Source organism: Lasioglossum baleicum, chromosome 10 (genome assembly GCF_051020765.1).
Source record: "Lasioglossum baleicum chromosome 10, iyLasBale1, whole genome shotgun sequence".
In the NCBI taxonomy this organism is placed as follows: Eukaryota; Metazoa; Arthropoda; class Insecta; order Hymenoptera; family Halictidae; genus Lasioglossum; species Lasioglossum baleicum.
In genome coordinates this window covers 8833536-8850505 of record NC_134938.1, presented here as the reverse complement: position 1 = coordinate 8850505, position 16970 = coordinate 8833536, and the positions used below count along the sequence as shown (strand labels likewise).

The 16970-nt window shown below is 40.8% G+C and overlaps 1 protein-coding gene across 2 annotated transcripts in view; it reads left to right on the top strand.

Annotated features, from left to right (window-relative positions):
- Positions 1 to 16970, top strand: part of Sema2a (Semaphorin 2a) — a 712886-nt gene that overhangs the window by 292027 nt on the left and 403889 nt on the right. For both annotated transcript variants that reach the window (XM_076432556.1, XM_076432557.1), the window contains one exon: positions 15079 to 15111. In XM_076432556.1, the coding sequence (XP_076288671.1) occupies positions 15079 to 15111 (33 nt within the window). The remainder of the gene's footprint in view (positions 1 to 15078; positions 15112 to 16970) is intronic.

Below are 16970 nucleotides of genomic sequence, written 5' to 3'. Positions count from 1 at the left end.
TCCTCCCCACGTCAGAATCGCGTCTCATGCTCGACGTCTGTTACCCGGCGAGATTTTTCCCATTTCCCGATTATCTCTGATTAAGCGGGGAAGCTCGAGTCAGGCCAGAAGATTCTCGGGAAAGAGAAGAAACGCATCGAGATACGTTCGCCGTGGACCTAATTGAATTTCTTTCACCGCATGGCCGACTATCGCGCTTATCGGATTGAATTCCCTCCAACGAAGACAAGTATATCCTATGACAGTTGAATTTATTAACTGTCGATATCGAGAGCGATTCTTCTCTCTCTGCGATCGCTAATGGCCAGCAAATATCGACTGGAATAATTAATTCCCCCAGCCCCGTTTAAGTGGCAATTTACGTGTAAATAAAAGTAGAATGATCGCTGAAATGTCGCTGCAACGATCAGGGTGGCTTGTCACGTGACTTTACTCAAATGACAAGTACAGGGTGTTTCAAAATAATACATCGCGAGCACTATAGCGTGATTCTGCACTGTATAGGTAAAGATTTGTTAAAAAATGGACCGCAGAATTTACCTTAACATTGAATCCCGAGGTCGAAATTGCGGATGATTCTACACGAGAAAATAAGTCGAAAACATACAGGTTGTCTCTCAGCTGAAGGAGAGGCCACCTAAATATCTCCTTTATTTTTAATGGCACAAAAAATATTTCTGGCATAATTTAAATGGTATCGAAGGAGGAATATCATACAAGAACAATTTCTTTTGTCCGGTTATTGTTTCAGTTTTTTCAAGGTCATCGTTATTTTTTTATTGGGAAAACCTTTTTTTTTATTCAATTTTGTTAATGACTTAAGCATATTCAAATGTATTTTTCAGGTGCTATAAGATGGAATTAAAAAAAAGAAGTTTTTCCGATAAAAAATAACGATGACCTTGAAGAAACTATGAAAAAATGACCGGACAAAAGAAATTGTTCTTCTATTATATTCCTCCTTCGATACCATTTAAATTATGCCAGAAATATTTTTTGTGCCATTAAAAAAAGAGGAGATATTTAGGTGGCCTCCTTCAGCTGAGACACCCTTTATATGTAATACTCCCACTGTCCCATAATAATAGCAGCAAGTGAATATTTAAACAGGAATTTAGCGCAAAATTGCGAAGCCTTCAATCAAAATCCATGTTAACCAATTTTTAAAAAAATACAAGTTATGCTGGAAGCAATTAAGAACGATGGCTGGAATAATGTTAAGCTCACGCATATAGGGAAAGTTTAAAATACAAGTTTAAAATACAGTAACGAAATTATTGAAAAATCCAGAAACTATCTGAACACTCAAAATACGAATCAGGAGTAATATTGGGTTGGCAAATAAGTTCGTTCGGTTTTTCAGAATGGAATAAATCACAAAAACCGAACGAACTTATTTGCCAGCCCAATATTTTCAGTTTATTGTTTAATGTAATCTAGTTTTTTGATAATAAATGTTGCGTTCTATAGTTATTTTCTGTTGCTACTATTATTATCGGACAAATTATATTCGTCAACTGCTACTATTATTATGAGACAGAGGAATGAGTGACAAGAGAGTTAATATTTATTACTACATACTTTACTTCCTTTACTTCTTTCCAAAACCTCCAAAACTCGGTTTGGGATGCACGAGGTAGGAAATCGTCTATAATTGAAGAGCAAAAGACAGGAGGAAGCTGCTTTCCATTTTCTCCATTCTGTTTCCGACATCGATCAACTGCAGATCACTCTGTTCACTTTAAACATGTTTCTTGGATTTATGTTTGCACGAAGGAGTCGCATTTGTAAGCGGAAATAGAAGTCTGGGCCGAGCCCTTCGACTTCAATCGTCGTAGCTGATGAAGTCGACGGTTCGCAGCGGCTCGGGATCGATGCGGGAATCTTCTTTAATCAGACACCTGGTTCCGGATCGTGGGATTTCGCCTTGAATCGTCGTTTTCGAGCGCAGCGAAGATCGAAAAGGTCTTTTCATCGGTTAGGGGAGCCGGCTCGCGGGTGAGTGGGCCGCGGGAGCTCGGTAAAGTAAAGTAAATAATGATTAGGACGATTTGTATTTTTACGTCGTGCCTGATTTCCGTTGGGTAAATATTGCGAGTTTTCTTAAGAACCTGCCCCTTCCCTTGCCCCCGCCCCCAACATTCGCCGAGCCGAATCGTTCCGTCTCCCCGTCGACTTCTCGCCCTTTGCGACGCAACGGCACGAGTTTCTGTCGGGCACAGGTCCTGAGACGATGTTTTTAAAGCAGCTGGTCTTCCTCGTGCTACGGTTATTTAGAAGTAATTTCTCAGCCGATGGCGTCCGCCATATTGCCCTTGGAATTGCGTGCTGCAATTGCCGTCGCTCAGGACCGAATCAACTTTCAAATTCTAATGACTAGACTGCGGATGTTTATGCAGTTTTCCATTTTTGTAGACGAATTTCAAGAAAGTGGGATAAGATAAAATCATATTTTCAGTGGTAGTAGCTTGTGCAGAAGTGAAATAAATAAAAATTGTACTAAATTGTCGGATTTTATAATCTAGCATTTTTTGACAATTTTCGGAAGCCATGAATGCATGAGATTCGCAGTCTACTAATGACGACTTTGAATCATGATATTACAAGGCTAGCAATTACTAGATTGTGACGAATTGTTTATGAAACGTCTGGGAAAGTGTTTAATACCGCGTGCGAAGAAATTAATTTCCATAAATATCTTGCACAAGTATCAAAGAATATGTTGGCACAAATATTTGCTTTTAAAAATGTACGAACAGGTGGATTATAGGATTTGCTGTTGTAGTAAGACACGCATTGCCGTCGAAACCCAGGTTCCTGTAAACAAACGCGCTCCATTGAACGCGACAAGGGTCGATGAAATAAATACAACGGTGTTTCTCCGCTAGAAAAACTATAAAATTGGTTTTTGAAAGTACACACGGAACCAACGAGTCCGATCCGCTGGTTTCCACATGAAGTACGAAAACACACGTATCTCAGCCTACTGCAACCGATTTCACTTGAACTAACATCGGTACACCGTGTATCTGTACATTATTTAGCCAGTGATTTTACAAACGCGCAAACCAGAACTGGTGAACCAGAGAAAAAAAAGAGAGAGAGTAAGAGAGAGAGAGAGAGAGAGAGAGAGAGAGAGAGAGAGAGAGCGAAAAAACGGCTGGTACACCGTTGCCGACCAATTCTCGTTTCGATTCAATATCGAGCACCGATCGCCTCGACAAACGCGCGTACGATATCTACCTTTCATTTTGGTACTTTTTTTTGCCCTGTCGGGTAGACGGTTTTGAATAGGATTTCGCTTACAGAGGAATCATATCGCGCGATGGTCTTCGTTTGCTGGATACGTTCGCGATACATGTCGTTCCTCCGTGAATCTCCGCGGAATCGAATACATACAGTGGATGATCAAATTATTACAGCTACTTGAAAGTTTACATTAACACAATCAATTTTTACACGAAACACGAGCTACACTGAAGTCTTGCTATGTTTATCTAGTATTTCATCTAGTATTCGATCAAGTATTCGATCAAGTATTTCATCAAGTATTTCATCAAGTATTTCATCAAGTATTTCATCAAATATTTCATCAAGTACTTGATCAAGTGTTTGAGAGATAAAGTATTTAATCAAGTACTTCATCAAGTGCTTGAGAGATCAAGTATTTCATCAGGTATTTCATCCAGTATTTCATCAGGTATTACATATTACACAAGTATTATATCAAGTACTATATCAATTACTATATCAAGTATTATATCAAGTACTATATCAAGTATTATATTAAGTATTACATCAAGTACTATATCAAGTATTACATGAAGTACTATATCAAGTATTATATCAAGTATTACATCAAGTACTATATCAAGTATTATATCAAGTATTTTATCAAATATTACATCAAGTACTATGTCAAGAAGTATTTTATCAAGTATTTTATCAAGTATATATTTAATAACGCTACAGATATATATAAAAATGTATGTTTCTGCCACCGTGGCTATAATCATTTGTAAGCTCACTGTAGTCTGTGTGCCGCAAAAGAAGTTGCATGAACAGAATGCGGGGCCGATAGGTCGGAGTGGAAAGAACACGCCTCATTCAGCATTTGCTAACATTGTATCTAACGATTAAAATAGTATAGATGTGTAGATTACTAAAATGTCTAGATTATTTAAAACTATTTGTATTTAACATATTCGCAAAAATTCTCGTTGTAAGACTATAAATTAATATATTAGCGAACAAAGTAGATGGTCATTCAGAGAAATCTCGTAATATTTTTAGAGAAACATCAACGAGTTGTCGAAAGAAACGCAGTAAATGGGTATCCGATTTACTACAGAATGCTTAAACGAACATCAACACGACCCAATCAAACAAAATTGTAGTAAACTTCCGCCTGAAAAATGCGTGTTCCATGTAGTCGACACGGCAACTCGTCAAGCGAGGAGCATCGAGAGCAGCGGGCGCCCATTAAAAACCAGAAGAACAAGAGAAAGACAATAAATAATCGCAACAGTGTGCCCTCCGAACCAAACGTTCCAGCCAGTTTCTCGCTCGTAAATTCCCTGGACGATGCAACGTGTGCACGTGCGAGCCCCGGCGAAATTTGCATGTTGCCTCGTCCGGTTAGCGTGGCTCGCGTACGGGAGAAGAAATTTCGTCGCAAAATTTCGAGCGCAATCGAAACTCCTGGACCACGGGATACTTAATTTTTCCCACGCCTTTCGCATGTTTTCTCCGCGGCGGTGCCCGAGGTTTCCGAGTGCGTCCTCGTCGGTGGTTTGCGCCTGTGCATCGTTCGCCCTTGCGCGGTGCCGAGGACCAAAATGAATGCAATTGCAGCGTAAACACGGCGCGCAACGTCAGTCGTTGCAGTCGATTCCTTGCCGGCGGTGCTCCCTCTGCCTCGTTACTTAATATTCCGGCGTTCTCATTATGACTCATTAAAATTTCATTCCCCGGGGGAACAGCACGGGTTGGCCCGCCCCCGTTTTCGAGGAATACGCGGCCCGACTTTACCCGAACTTCCCTCCGCAGGGGTCCCTTCAACTTTTCCCGCTGCAAATTAGCCGGCAAATGGCGCGAAACGACTTGCCCCGCGCTGGTCCCGTGGATGCTGGGTAATTGTTTAGAGGTGTCGCCTTATCGCTAATTTCGATAACCTTGAAATATGTTATCGAGGTCATCAGACTAAACTTAACCCTGTAGATGTACCCCTCTTACCCTTGTTAGACGTTTCTTATTTTTAATTGTTTTTGTATGAAATTTTTACCAACACGTCTGTCACAATTTTCTGATTAATATGAAGCCAAACATGTCAATTCAGAACACGACATTTTTTTGGAGTCGGGACGGGTTCCCGAAAATTTATGGTTTATAAAAATTTTCTAAACATTGCTGGAGTATCATATTCGACAGAATTTAGAACGATTTTTATTTATTTTGGACCTACAAATGTTATTGCCAATGAAAATAGGATTTCATTTCGTACCACTTTCTTAAAATTTATTTACAAAAATTGAAAATTGCAAAAACATCCGTAGTCTAGTCGGGACTCTCGAAACATAATTTATTGTATTCTTTATATATTTATAAATATATTGTATATTCAAGATAATATAAATATATGTATATAATTATTATACAAAATTCTTCTCATATCTTATTTTATATGTCGAGTTCTCGCACACCCCTAGTGCTCCACTTTGAAAAACTCCTTTTTTATGGAAAGAAAGTTCCGTTTGTTTAACGATACAACAACCTAATATATCGAACATTGGCTCGATGTATCTCATTACCGTAATGCGGAGCATCGGGCGGCTGGGCTTGTGTCGGTGACAAATGGCAGCCTCGCCGCTGAAGAAACTGCTGAAGAAGCGGAGGACGGGGTGTTCCCGGGACACGGCGGAGAACCAAGGTCCGTGATCGCGGAAACTACGCTTGTCGGCCGAGTTTCCCCGGCGCGGCACCACGTTAACGGCTAACTCGAAGCTACGTTAAATTAAACAGAGGGGAGATAAGTTTGGACGTGTCGCTAACTTTGCTCCTCTCGAACCAGACCTCTCTTACGAGACCTGGCCGTACTCTTCCGCCGACAATCTCGGCGCCCGCCACTCTCGTCCACTCCGGCAATACAAAGACGCGGACCGTTGAAAGCTTTAGCAGAGATTTCGCGATGTCGCCGGTCGGCGAAACTCTTGGCTCGCAGCCCCTCGGTGCTCGGACGATGCACGCTTTCCGCAAGCGTGAAAATGTTGTACCGATCGGGAACGATTTACGTCGAAACCAGTTTCAATGTAATTCGTTCAAATCAAATTCTATGTTTCTGTCTACATTGTTGGAATTCAACGATACCACAGCCTCTTAGTAGGGTTGCCAGATCTTCTATATTTGATATGAGTCTTCTATATTTGAACTTGATCTCCTATATCATATTTGAATAGCATATAATTTTCAAAAATCTTTGAATAAAAAAGTTTAAAATATGCTGTGTGTACCTCTTTTACTTGAACTCTTATATTTTGAGCCTATCTCATACATACATAATTGCAGTTTTCACTACTTCTTCTATATTTGGATAAAACATTTCTAGCAACCCTACCTCTTAGGTATTGGGTCCAGACGTAAGGAGCGGTTGTCCCAAGGACGGAAGGGCCCAGGCGGGGCATAAAGTCAAGTCAGTTTTCTCTATTTATATATAAATAAAATACAGGAGACGCGGAAACACTGTGTCGTTATTTAAAGTAATCGATAAAGTATACAGGGTGAACCACGAATCGTGACCAGTAGATTATTATTTGCAGATGTTATTAGCAGTCCGATCGAAAATGATCTATCAATTATAGCATGGTTTCAAGAAAACATGGTCCAAAACCAATGGTTTATCACTTACCATCGCTAACCATCTTCACTCCATGAGCTTTACTCAAAAGCTTGGAGCTTGGGTGCCACACAACTTGAGTGAGATGTCGAGCAGATGTCGAAAATTAATTTTTCGGCCTCCTGGAACTTCCATTGCAAAAGCCTGAAAATTGACTAAAATTAATTCGGAAAATTGAAGCAGATAGGTTTGTAGAGCAAGAAAAAGACTTTCGAATGTATATATATACTTTACCCAACAAAACACAAAATTGCGGGAAAAAAATAAAATACAAAAAACGCGGAAATTTATTACACAACCCAATACATAACGCGATAGTGCGTTTTTAGACGAATTTAAGGAGGTGCTAACAAAATAATTTTTACTGGTGGGAGGTTGTGGCATCGTTGAAAACCCGTCGGATTACAATAAGCTACTGTCTTGTTCGATGTTGGCCTGCCAACCTAGTTTCCGGTGTCTATTTCAGTCGAAACATTTCAGTCAATGGTTCCCAGTATTTGTCACTGATAATCAATTCTGTTGCTATCAATCCGTTATGAACAAATTTACAGTCGACAACCATAATTATTAAATTACATTCCCAATAACCGTATATATAGATTCTGCTGCCTGGCTAAACGTATTTCGGACTTAGAATATCGGAAATACAGGCTTGACCTTTCCATGATGGATAGTGGAAATATTCAGATCGACAGTTGGCTTTGTGACGTTACTATTTTGCATCCGTCTAAAATAAAGGTACCATATTTATATAGGTTCTGTCACGTGGTTATTGCAGAAATGCTGAAAGCCGATCTGTCGTTTGTCATGCAATTCAAAGCATTCGGAACAAAAAAAGAACCGAAGAAAAGCGTTCCAAATCAGTAGGCTGGGTAATGCACTCATCAAGTATTATATCAAGTATTTGATCAAGTATTTGATCAAGTATTTGATCAAGTGTTGGATCAAGTGTTGGAGCAAGTAATAGATCAAGTATTTCATCAAGTATTTCATCAAGTATTTCATCAAGTATCTTATCAAGTATCTTATCAAGTATTTTATCACGTATTACATCAGTAGACTATCTTCATAGTGACTTAGTTTTTTCATGAAGTTGCAGCGCTTCGAGCGAAAGTTTAGTGATCCTTTAATTTTGCACGCCAGTGTATTTTGGAACCCTTTCCCTCTCGAAGCATAGAACTCACTGAGACTGCATTTCGACAACCCTCGAGACTAGCTGTCATCGCGCTGTTCGCTCGAGGATAAACCCCAGCACCTTTCACTCTCGAGAACAGGAGCAATATCGAGGACTAAGAATAAGAATAAGAAGAGCCAGCGTGACGATCTACGCTCGGAGGAAAGTTCTACTCTCGGAAGCGTGACGCAAGAGTGAAACCCTGTTCGCCGGCACGCGGCATGAAGATTCCCTCGGAGGAGCCCGTTGACAGGGCCCAGGAGCCTGCGAGGACCGTCGTATTTTAGCTAAACGACGTCAAAGGGGTAGGCCGCCGTTTGGTCGGGATCTCGCCTTTAGGAGGGAACCCCCGTTCCTTAGCTCCCCATCTTCTGGCTGTCCGCGCCACCCTGTTCCGATCCTCCTTTCTTCGTTCTCCCACGGGGAACGACGGGGAAGCGTTTTAAAGCCTCGTGGAAAGGGTGAAAGTTCTCGGCCCCAGGTATTATTCCGTGCTCCGGCTACTGGTGTTCCGCCGCGTATATATATAATGCGGAACCACGGTATACCCTCCCTTACATTTAGGGGTAAAAATAGAGTCTCCTCTCATCCCCCTTTACGCTCCACGCCTCGCTGTTCACCCTTTATTCCGCGTCTCGGCCCCCCGTGAACCGCGATATCACCGAGACAGGTGGAAACGGGTCGCGGGGAAAGACCATGGATCGCGTTACCAGGGCAAGGTACCCCGACCACGCTAATGGAGATGCGATGTAGGCGGATCGTAAACTTTTATAGCCATAACCCGGCCGAGTACCTCCCCGATGCCACGCGTCTTCTTCTTCTTCGCTCTGTCCCGTGTAGACCGACGACCCTCGGCTTCCGATTTTGATTAGCCCGATTTCCAACGACTCAACACCGTTCACCTCTCAGCTGTGCTTGACCAATACTGGCTGTCTTGAGCTTCCACAGTTTTGCTCGAAAAACATTTCTGATAACGAGACTGCGAACCTTTATGCAATATCAACATTGTCCCAATTGTCTGTGTGTAGCCTGTTTTGTGAAACAATTTACTGTCGCAAAACATTTGTAATAGACTGCGAATTTGTATGCAATATGAAGTTTGAATTGTCTGTGTGTAGCCTGTTTTGTGAAACAATTGATTCTAGAAAAACATTTGTAATAACGAGACTGCGAATCTTTGTGCAATATGAACATGGTCTGAATGAACTACATGACAAAGAAGCTGTATAGGGTTAGGAATTATATGGAGGTGTGTAGCCAGTTTTGAAACAATTGACTGTAGAAAAACATTTGTAATAAAGAGATTGTGTATTTTTGTACAATATGGAATTGTCTGAATGAATTGCAAGACACAGAAGCTGTACAGAGTTGTGAACTATACATTTTTATTTAGGCTGGTGTGTAGTCAGTTTTGAAACAATTTTTGTAGAAAAACATTTGTAAGAGACTGTGAATTTTTATGCAATATGGACACCGAACGAATTGCAAGACACAGAACAATTGACTGTCGAATGACTATGAAATCTCCAACAGAATAACGAAAATGCTACTATCCGGCTTTCTAAGGTGTGCTATTTCCAGTGGAGGGGGTGGATGTGAGCGCGCTGAAGTATTACGTCCCCCTTATCTTCGGCAACAAATTCTGCTTAATGTTCGGTGCATTTGGCATCACGCGGGAGTATTTGCCGTATAATGTCACAGTATAAATTTCACGTATATCGTATCAAATTATGAATAATACATTTCAGGAGAACACACCGAATCTTTGCTGCAAACGTTGGAAGACTCCCAGGAAGAGCACTTCTGTTCCGAAAATTGTTGCGCGGCTAATAGATATATGGTCGAAATGGTAAATTCCGAGAATGTACCGAGCGGCATGAGGATATTTATGCACCTTCACATTTTTCTATGCAAAGAAGCTCCATTCTACGTTCTAATAACTTCAATGGACGAGAAGAAACCTAGCAATATACGAAATTCGATAGATTTTTACATTTTACTGTGTTTTAAAGCTTTTTCCTGTAATAAATGCACACGAGAGTCTGGAAATCTTTACGCGGTGTAATTTTCTTACGTGCAGCTTGCGCCAATTATAAAAGGAATCGATGTTCAATACATTTGACAGATAACGCAGATATTACGTAGAACGAAGAGAATGGTGATTGTACAAACGTACATCTCGGATAGAAATTGGAATATCCGAGGATAGAATACGAAAACGGATACCGGGGGCAACGCGTGATTTATATTCAATGGAGATGGTACTTCAAATTTTTACCGGCACCGGGAAAACGACGGAGTTATATTGAAGTACGATATTTTATGTAACTTCTCGATATTTGCATGAGCCGATAGTTCGGAGAGTCGTTCGTTTTATTCTTAGTCATTTACATTTGTAATGCTGCGAAGTGTATTTCCAAAAGGAGGTCAGATTGAGTGGATAGGTTCGATGGATTTTCGAGTTACGAGCTCTACTCCCGACCATCGACTTCTTTTTACAACGCTGTCGTTCATCTGACAGTCGTTCGCGATTCTGTAATAGGAATCGCGACGAAAACGGCCGAACACCAAAACGAAATTTATCGGGAAGAAGAATTATTGTCAGAGTTCAAATCGTGCCAGACAAGGTTTATATAACACTTTCAATCAAATATTTAATTATTAGTGCACATTCGAGGTAACAGTTTTGCAAGCATCTGCGAAATGCAAGAAAAAAATGAATTTGTTAAATAAATTATTCTGATTCAACGAAGTCTTCGAGGTAGCTGGGTTAGGAGTTAAAATATTAAGTTAATAATTAATATCATCAGTAGACTGCGGATCTTTATGCAAAATGAAAATGTTTCAGGAATAATATAAAAATTGATTTCACCCAGTTTCTTCGTAAATGCATAAAGATCCGCAGTCTATTATAAGTGAAGGAGAAAGTTGAACGAATGCATTCTTCGTGATTCGAGGACAGTACAGATCCAATTCCAGGCGACAGTTTTTACTGGAAGAGTGAACGTTGGACTTTTTGCCGTGTACGACGCCAAACACCTTTAGCCACCCCACTCGATTAGCGTTGGAGACAATGTGGCTGGTAGTCGTGTCGGCGGTGAAGCATCTCGACGTCGCGTTTGTTCCGGGGCTAATCGCGAACAATGCACCGCTAACCAATTCAAAGTGCTCCTTTATTTCGATCCCCGCGGAGTGTCCTTCATCAGGTCGGTGCACGCGAGGCGGAAGGAGCCGGTCCGCGTTCTCGCCGGACCTTGTGCATCGGCGCGACTGTACCCGTTCGGCCGGTTGTTTGTTAAATACGCCACTTAGCCGTCAAGTCGAGCGCGGTTAGTTGTTTGTTTTGGTTGAAGCACTCGCGATAATTATTCATCGTTGCCTTTATGCCACGCCTCGCCCTTCGAGAGCATACCGGCCGACGAATAACGACGCGGTCCTCTATTGACGATGGTACTCGCGAGACCACCCCCGTCCACCCCCGCCTCAACCCCGGCAACCCTCTCGTCGCTCCCCGTTTGACTTCAGGAAGAATAAACTGCGAAAAGGACCCGTTCTCTTGTGCACTTACTCCCCGTTATGCTCCGCATTCAAGCCGAACGCAATCGTTCCTTTTCTCCTCTTTCTCCTTCTTCTCCACCCCTTCTCCTGCTCCACCCCTCTTCGACGGCTTTCATCTCTTTCCGTGTTCCTTTCCGAGGCTCGCCTCTGTGTCGCTCTTTTCTTCTCTCTCTCTCTCTCGCCGTCGGCCAATATTCTCCGGCTGCATTGTGACCGTCAAACGACGTAATAACGATAAGAGCGTTCTCCGACGAAAAAAACAAATTTTTTCGCCGCTTGTTGCCACCCCTGATCACGCTCTTCAGTCCTCCGACCTTCCGGACATCGTACTGCTACCGCGTTAGCTTCGAATTTTCGACCGGCGGATTGATCGTTCGATTTCTTGGCCTTATTGCTGTTCGCGAGTATTTACGAGGTGTGTTCAGGATCGAGGATAGAGAGGAAAATGTATGAAATATGTATGAGCATGCTCCTCGATAATTATTTGTTGGCGGCTGATTATTTTTAGCAAATCCTTGCTGTATTTTAACGCGTCAGACTCGTGATGAAGATTTTGAACACTGTCTAACAATTATGAATGTCAAGCCTTTCTTTTTAAATGAAATAAAATTTGATCCGTTTGTGATCAATAATTTAAGCATTCAAATAAATGTAGCCATAAGAGAAATATCAATTTTCTTTTCTCTTCTACAATTTTGAGGATGAAGACTGTAACTGTAAAGAGAATGTTAGATTTACAAAATACATGCTTTAAATTTTCATTACAACCACGGATATTATAATTTTAAAAAAAGATATTTACACATTAGCTAGTAGAAAAAAAAGAAAAAGTTGAAAAAGTTATTCGCTTTCAACACATTAAATCTACCACTGCCGGTGAAATGACCAGTTTCATATTTTTTATCATCCAATTATTGAAATTACGAAGCTGCTTACATTAAAATCTATCCGATACATTTCTTTATCGATACACATATTGTAATAAAAATTGCACAACCTCTAAATAAATAGAGCCTTGTCATTTTCGTAAGCTAAAACATTTTAATCGGTTTTAGTGCTCGGTAGGTTTAGTGTTAAAAGGTGTACGAATACTTTGTACAGTCACTGTATCTACAGCCTTGAATTTCTATAATGTCTTCATTGTTTTAAATTTCTTTCTCTAAATGTATAAAACCCGCAGTCTATTCATCATCGAAGTCGGAGCGATCGCCAGGAATGTGACAGGATCGACAATTCGCAGACGGCATAGGGGAATAAAGGCATAACAGTCCAGTCGGTAGTTAATATCGCGGCGCCAAGACAGGCCGGGTTGGACCAGCGGCGTTGAAGAGATGAGGGGATGACAGGGGGTGGACGTGGGAGGAGCCGAGATGCGCTCTAATAGAGACAGAAAGCCAATCTACCCTTTCCGGGGGCCAAAATACATGTACCGCGGCCTCTCTAATCTACAGGAGAACCCTTTCAGGTTTTTGGGGTGGAAGAGCGTAAACATCGTCCCCCGACGTCGTCGTTAGCCGCCCCCGCGCCGCGTCGTGGCCCGTTCGTCGACGGAGGACGACCATCGGGGGTGCGTCTCTGCCCAATGCTTTTCGCTCGATCTAGCCTCGGCTCCGGAAAGTTTCGCCTTGTAGCCGAAATTAAACCGCGGAGGATGAAGACCCGACGAGACTTTAACGACCGGTGAAAGCGGTGTACTCGGCCGAACAGAATTTTCACGCTAAGGGCGAGCCCCTCTCCGCGAACCATTACCACCCCCCGAAACCTCTTCGCTTGCTTCTGTTTACGCGAAGTTTACGGCGGCCGATGGTTTTCCACCGACGCTGTTTGCGCTCGCGATCACCGGCCTGTTAAAAGCTACGGGCGCCATACTGTTTCGCTAATTTCGGGAAAACCGGGCTCTCTCCGCTTGCGGCGATTTATCAATAGACTGCGGATTTTATGCAGTTGCGACAAAAATTGTGTAAGTGCAATGCTAAACATCAAAAGGAATGAAAGAATTTAAGAATGTCGACGATGCACTATGTTCAACATGTTAGAATTATTAGTCAGGTAAACGTGCAATTTAAAACACTGACAGAAATGAAAGAATTTAATAATGTTGATACACTATGTTCAACATGTTAGAATTATTTATTAATGAGGAAATAATGCTATTTAAAACATCGAAAGGAATGAAAGAATTTAAGAATGTCGACGATGCACTATGTTCAACATGTTAGAATTATTAGTGAGGAAAAAGTCCATTTTCAAGCACTGAAAGCTATGAAAGAATTTAAGAATGTCGAGAATGAAATGTCATACTCTGCAAAGAAAAGATAAAGTTTTGCAAAGTTTTCCAAAAATGTTCGAGTTCATTGGAAGCGGCGGTTCCCAAGGTCATTTGAAGTGAAATTTTCCTTTGCAAAAATGTCCGCCACAGATTTGTTAAAAAGTTATCAATGAAAAACACGGCGGCATGGTCCACCGAGCGTAGCGTTGGTTTCGCGCCGCGGTGAAGTAGTGAACAAGAGAAAGAGTATAGATATTGATTGAATTAAAAACTCACTTATTCAGCCGTAAATCAAGTTGCTGCTTCGAAATGTGCGTCATTCGGTCCATTCGGAGACGAACTGCGCAGCTGGTGGTTGATAGTAGATATTTTCTCACTTTCACTTTCACTTTCTTATCGATAAATTAATGTTTATTCCATGCAGTTCATCGTTGTTAATTAGCAATGATATAATAATCATTGTTGTTCACATTTGGTTATTATAACTATTAAAAACACAAATAGTAACAACCGCGACCTTCGAATTGACACGTCTTTAGAGATGTTCTCTCTACCGCGGTTCGAACGATACTGATTACGCAAGATTTTTCTGAGGAGTTTAGAGAGGGGATCATGCATGTCGAACGACGGGGTGGTCGGACAAAAAAAAACAGGACACGAGAGGGACCGCTGTAAGACCAGAATTTATGACAATCACATGGCGAAACATCCTTTGTCCTTCTTTTAGAAGGTTTCTTAAGGGAGGTATAGGACAACAGAGACTCATAAACGCCACGCGTACCTGACACTTCCACCTCTTGCCGGGTAAAAGGACAAACTTATTTTGATTGCCATACATTCTTTGCGAAAATTGATTTAACAACATTTGGTCGAATATTTTCATCGAGAAATTGATTAGAGCATCTGTTAGGTCAGATTGATAATACTTGTGAAACTATTTTAAACTCTGAAACAGAGAAAACAATTTTATTGAGCAACGTTTCGTTATATATTCTATGGATAATAGGATTTCGATGAGTCCGATGCGCAATTCGTTGCATGTATTGAACATATTGCATTCGCCCAAAATATTCAGCGAATTTCAAATAGGATATCACTCGTTCGAATATCAAAATAGATTTGCAATCAAATGAAAATCGAAACTGTATTTCCTTTTAAACTAACGATCAAATATTTCTGTTTCAGATGGTGAGTGTTGGCGATACATTCAATAACAGAGTGAGTTCATTAATAAGTTTTGATAGCGCGGGTCTCTTTAGTAGTTTCACGTTGATATAAAAATCGTTATAGATCCACTAGAACATCGAACGACGCGACGGAATGTATACATATAATCAGAAACGCGTTCGACTCGAGTAAATGGTATTATGTTCCCCTTGTTATCTGATCAACATAACTCAACGCGGCTAGTGACCACCGTAACATGATACGCTGACCAGAATAATGCGCGTGTCGGCATCGTTTACAACCTTTGATAATTACGAAACATTAGTCGTTTTAAATAAATTATCGAAACGAATGAAACTGTTCCGTTGAATGCGCAAATAACTGTTGGCAAATGAAACAAGTCAATTTGTTGTATTAATATGTATTACTGCTTTCGTCGCGCATTAACTTCGCTAAATCCTATTGTATTCGTGTTTCAATATGTAATTTCATACGCCCGGCATTCCATTAGCAAAATTGTTTAACTTGTGACACTTCTTTGTTCAATTCGATCGGAAACCAAAGCAGGATTTTTGAATATGCACAATTCGAAACAAATTATATTACATCTTTGAAAACGTTTAGAATACACAATGGATTGAAAAGCACACTTTCATTTCTTTCTTCGTTCACTGAATTCGATAATGAATAATACAAAGATTTAAAATGGATTGAAATTTAGCACACCTTTGTTTCTTTCTTCGTCCATTCAACCCGACAATGAATAAAACAAAACTTACAGTGGATTAAAAAACGCACTTTCATTTATTTTTTCGTTGGTCGAGTCCAACGATGAATAGAAGTAAAATTTACTTGGAGGTTTGTTATGTTGTTTATGTTGTTTATGCATTTATAGCAAAATTGAGTAGATGAAATTGAAAATTGTATGAAAATTTAAAAAATTGAAGCATTCAATATATGATTTCTCATCTATTAAAATTATTGAGGGAAGAAATAACATTCTGTTTGGTTTCCATTCCTTGCAATCGTCACACAATTTTTATTTTGCATTAAGATCCGCAGTCTAGTTACTACATATTAGACTGCGAATGTTTATGCAATTTGCAATTTTTATAGACGAATTTTAAGAAAAAAAGTAAAATATTAAATAAAATCTTATTTCCAGTGATAGTAGCCTTTACAGGTCCGAAATAAATAAAAATCGTATTAAATTCTGTCAAATTTGATACTCTAACATTTTTCAAAATTTTCAGAAGCCATAAATGCATAAGATTATTATTTTACATCAAGATTCGCAGTCTGCTCGTCAATCAAGAATGTTAGGAATATCTTTCACGTTGTATAAGGACGTCTAAGGACGCCATTGATACGAGGCGAAGTCGACGAGGCAACCGGAAGTCCTCGGCAACGTCGGCGCAACTTTCGTGCGCGGCGTCGATTGGTAATAATTATAATGGGACGCATTCATCGGTTACAGGCAAGATTACTCAGGTGGCCGGTACATTGATCAAAGTCAAGGATTCCCGGTTGAAATACTCTAATTGGCGCGCGCATGCTTTGCCAGGGAATTTGATTTGCTTTCCGTTTGACGGAGGTCCGCAGATTGACCCTGACGATATTGCGATCCGTGTACTCGTACCGGATCAGAGAAGATGCGAGGCAATCTGAGGTCTGTGCACTCACGCCGGCTGCATATATGAATACTAACAGTGAGGAAGTTTATTGGAAGTTGGGGAGCAGATTACTCCGAGTCAAGTTTAGGTCGCGGTTAATCTTACAGTTAGCTTCCCCGGAATTATCGGCGAGCAAACAGGAAATCGGTGAACCGCCATATTTGCTTGTTTCTATTTGCCGATTGGAATTATAGAACCGGCCTGAAACGCCGCTCGATTGTCGCCCCGCCGGCGATA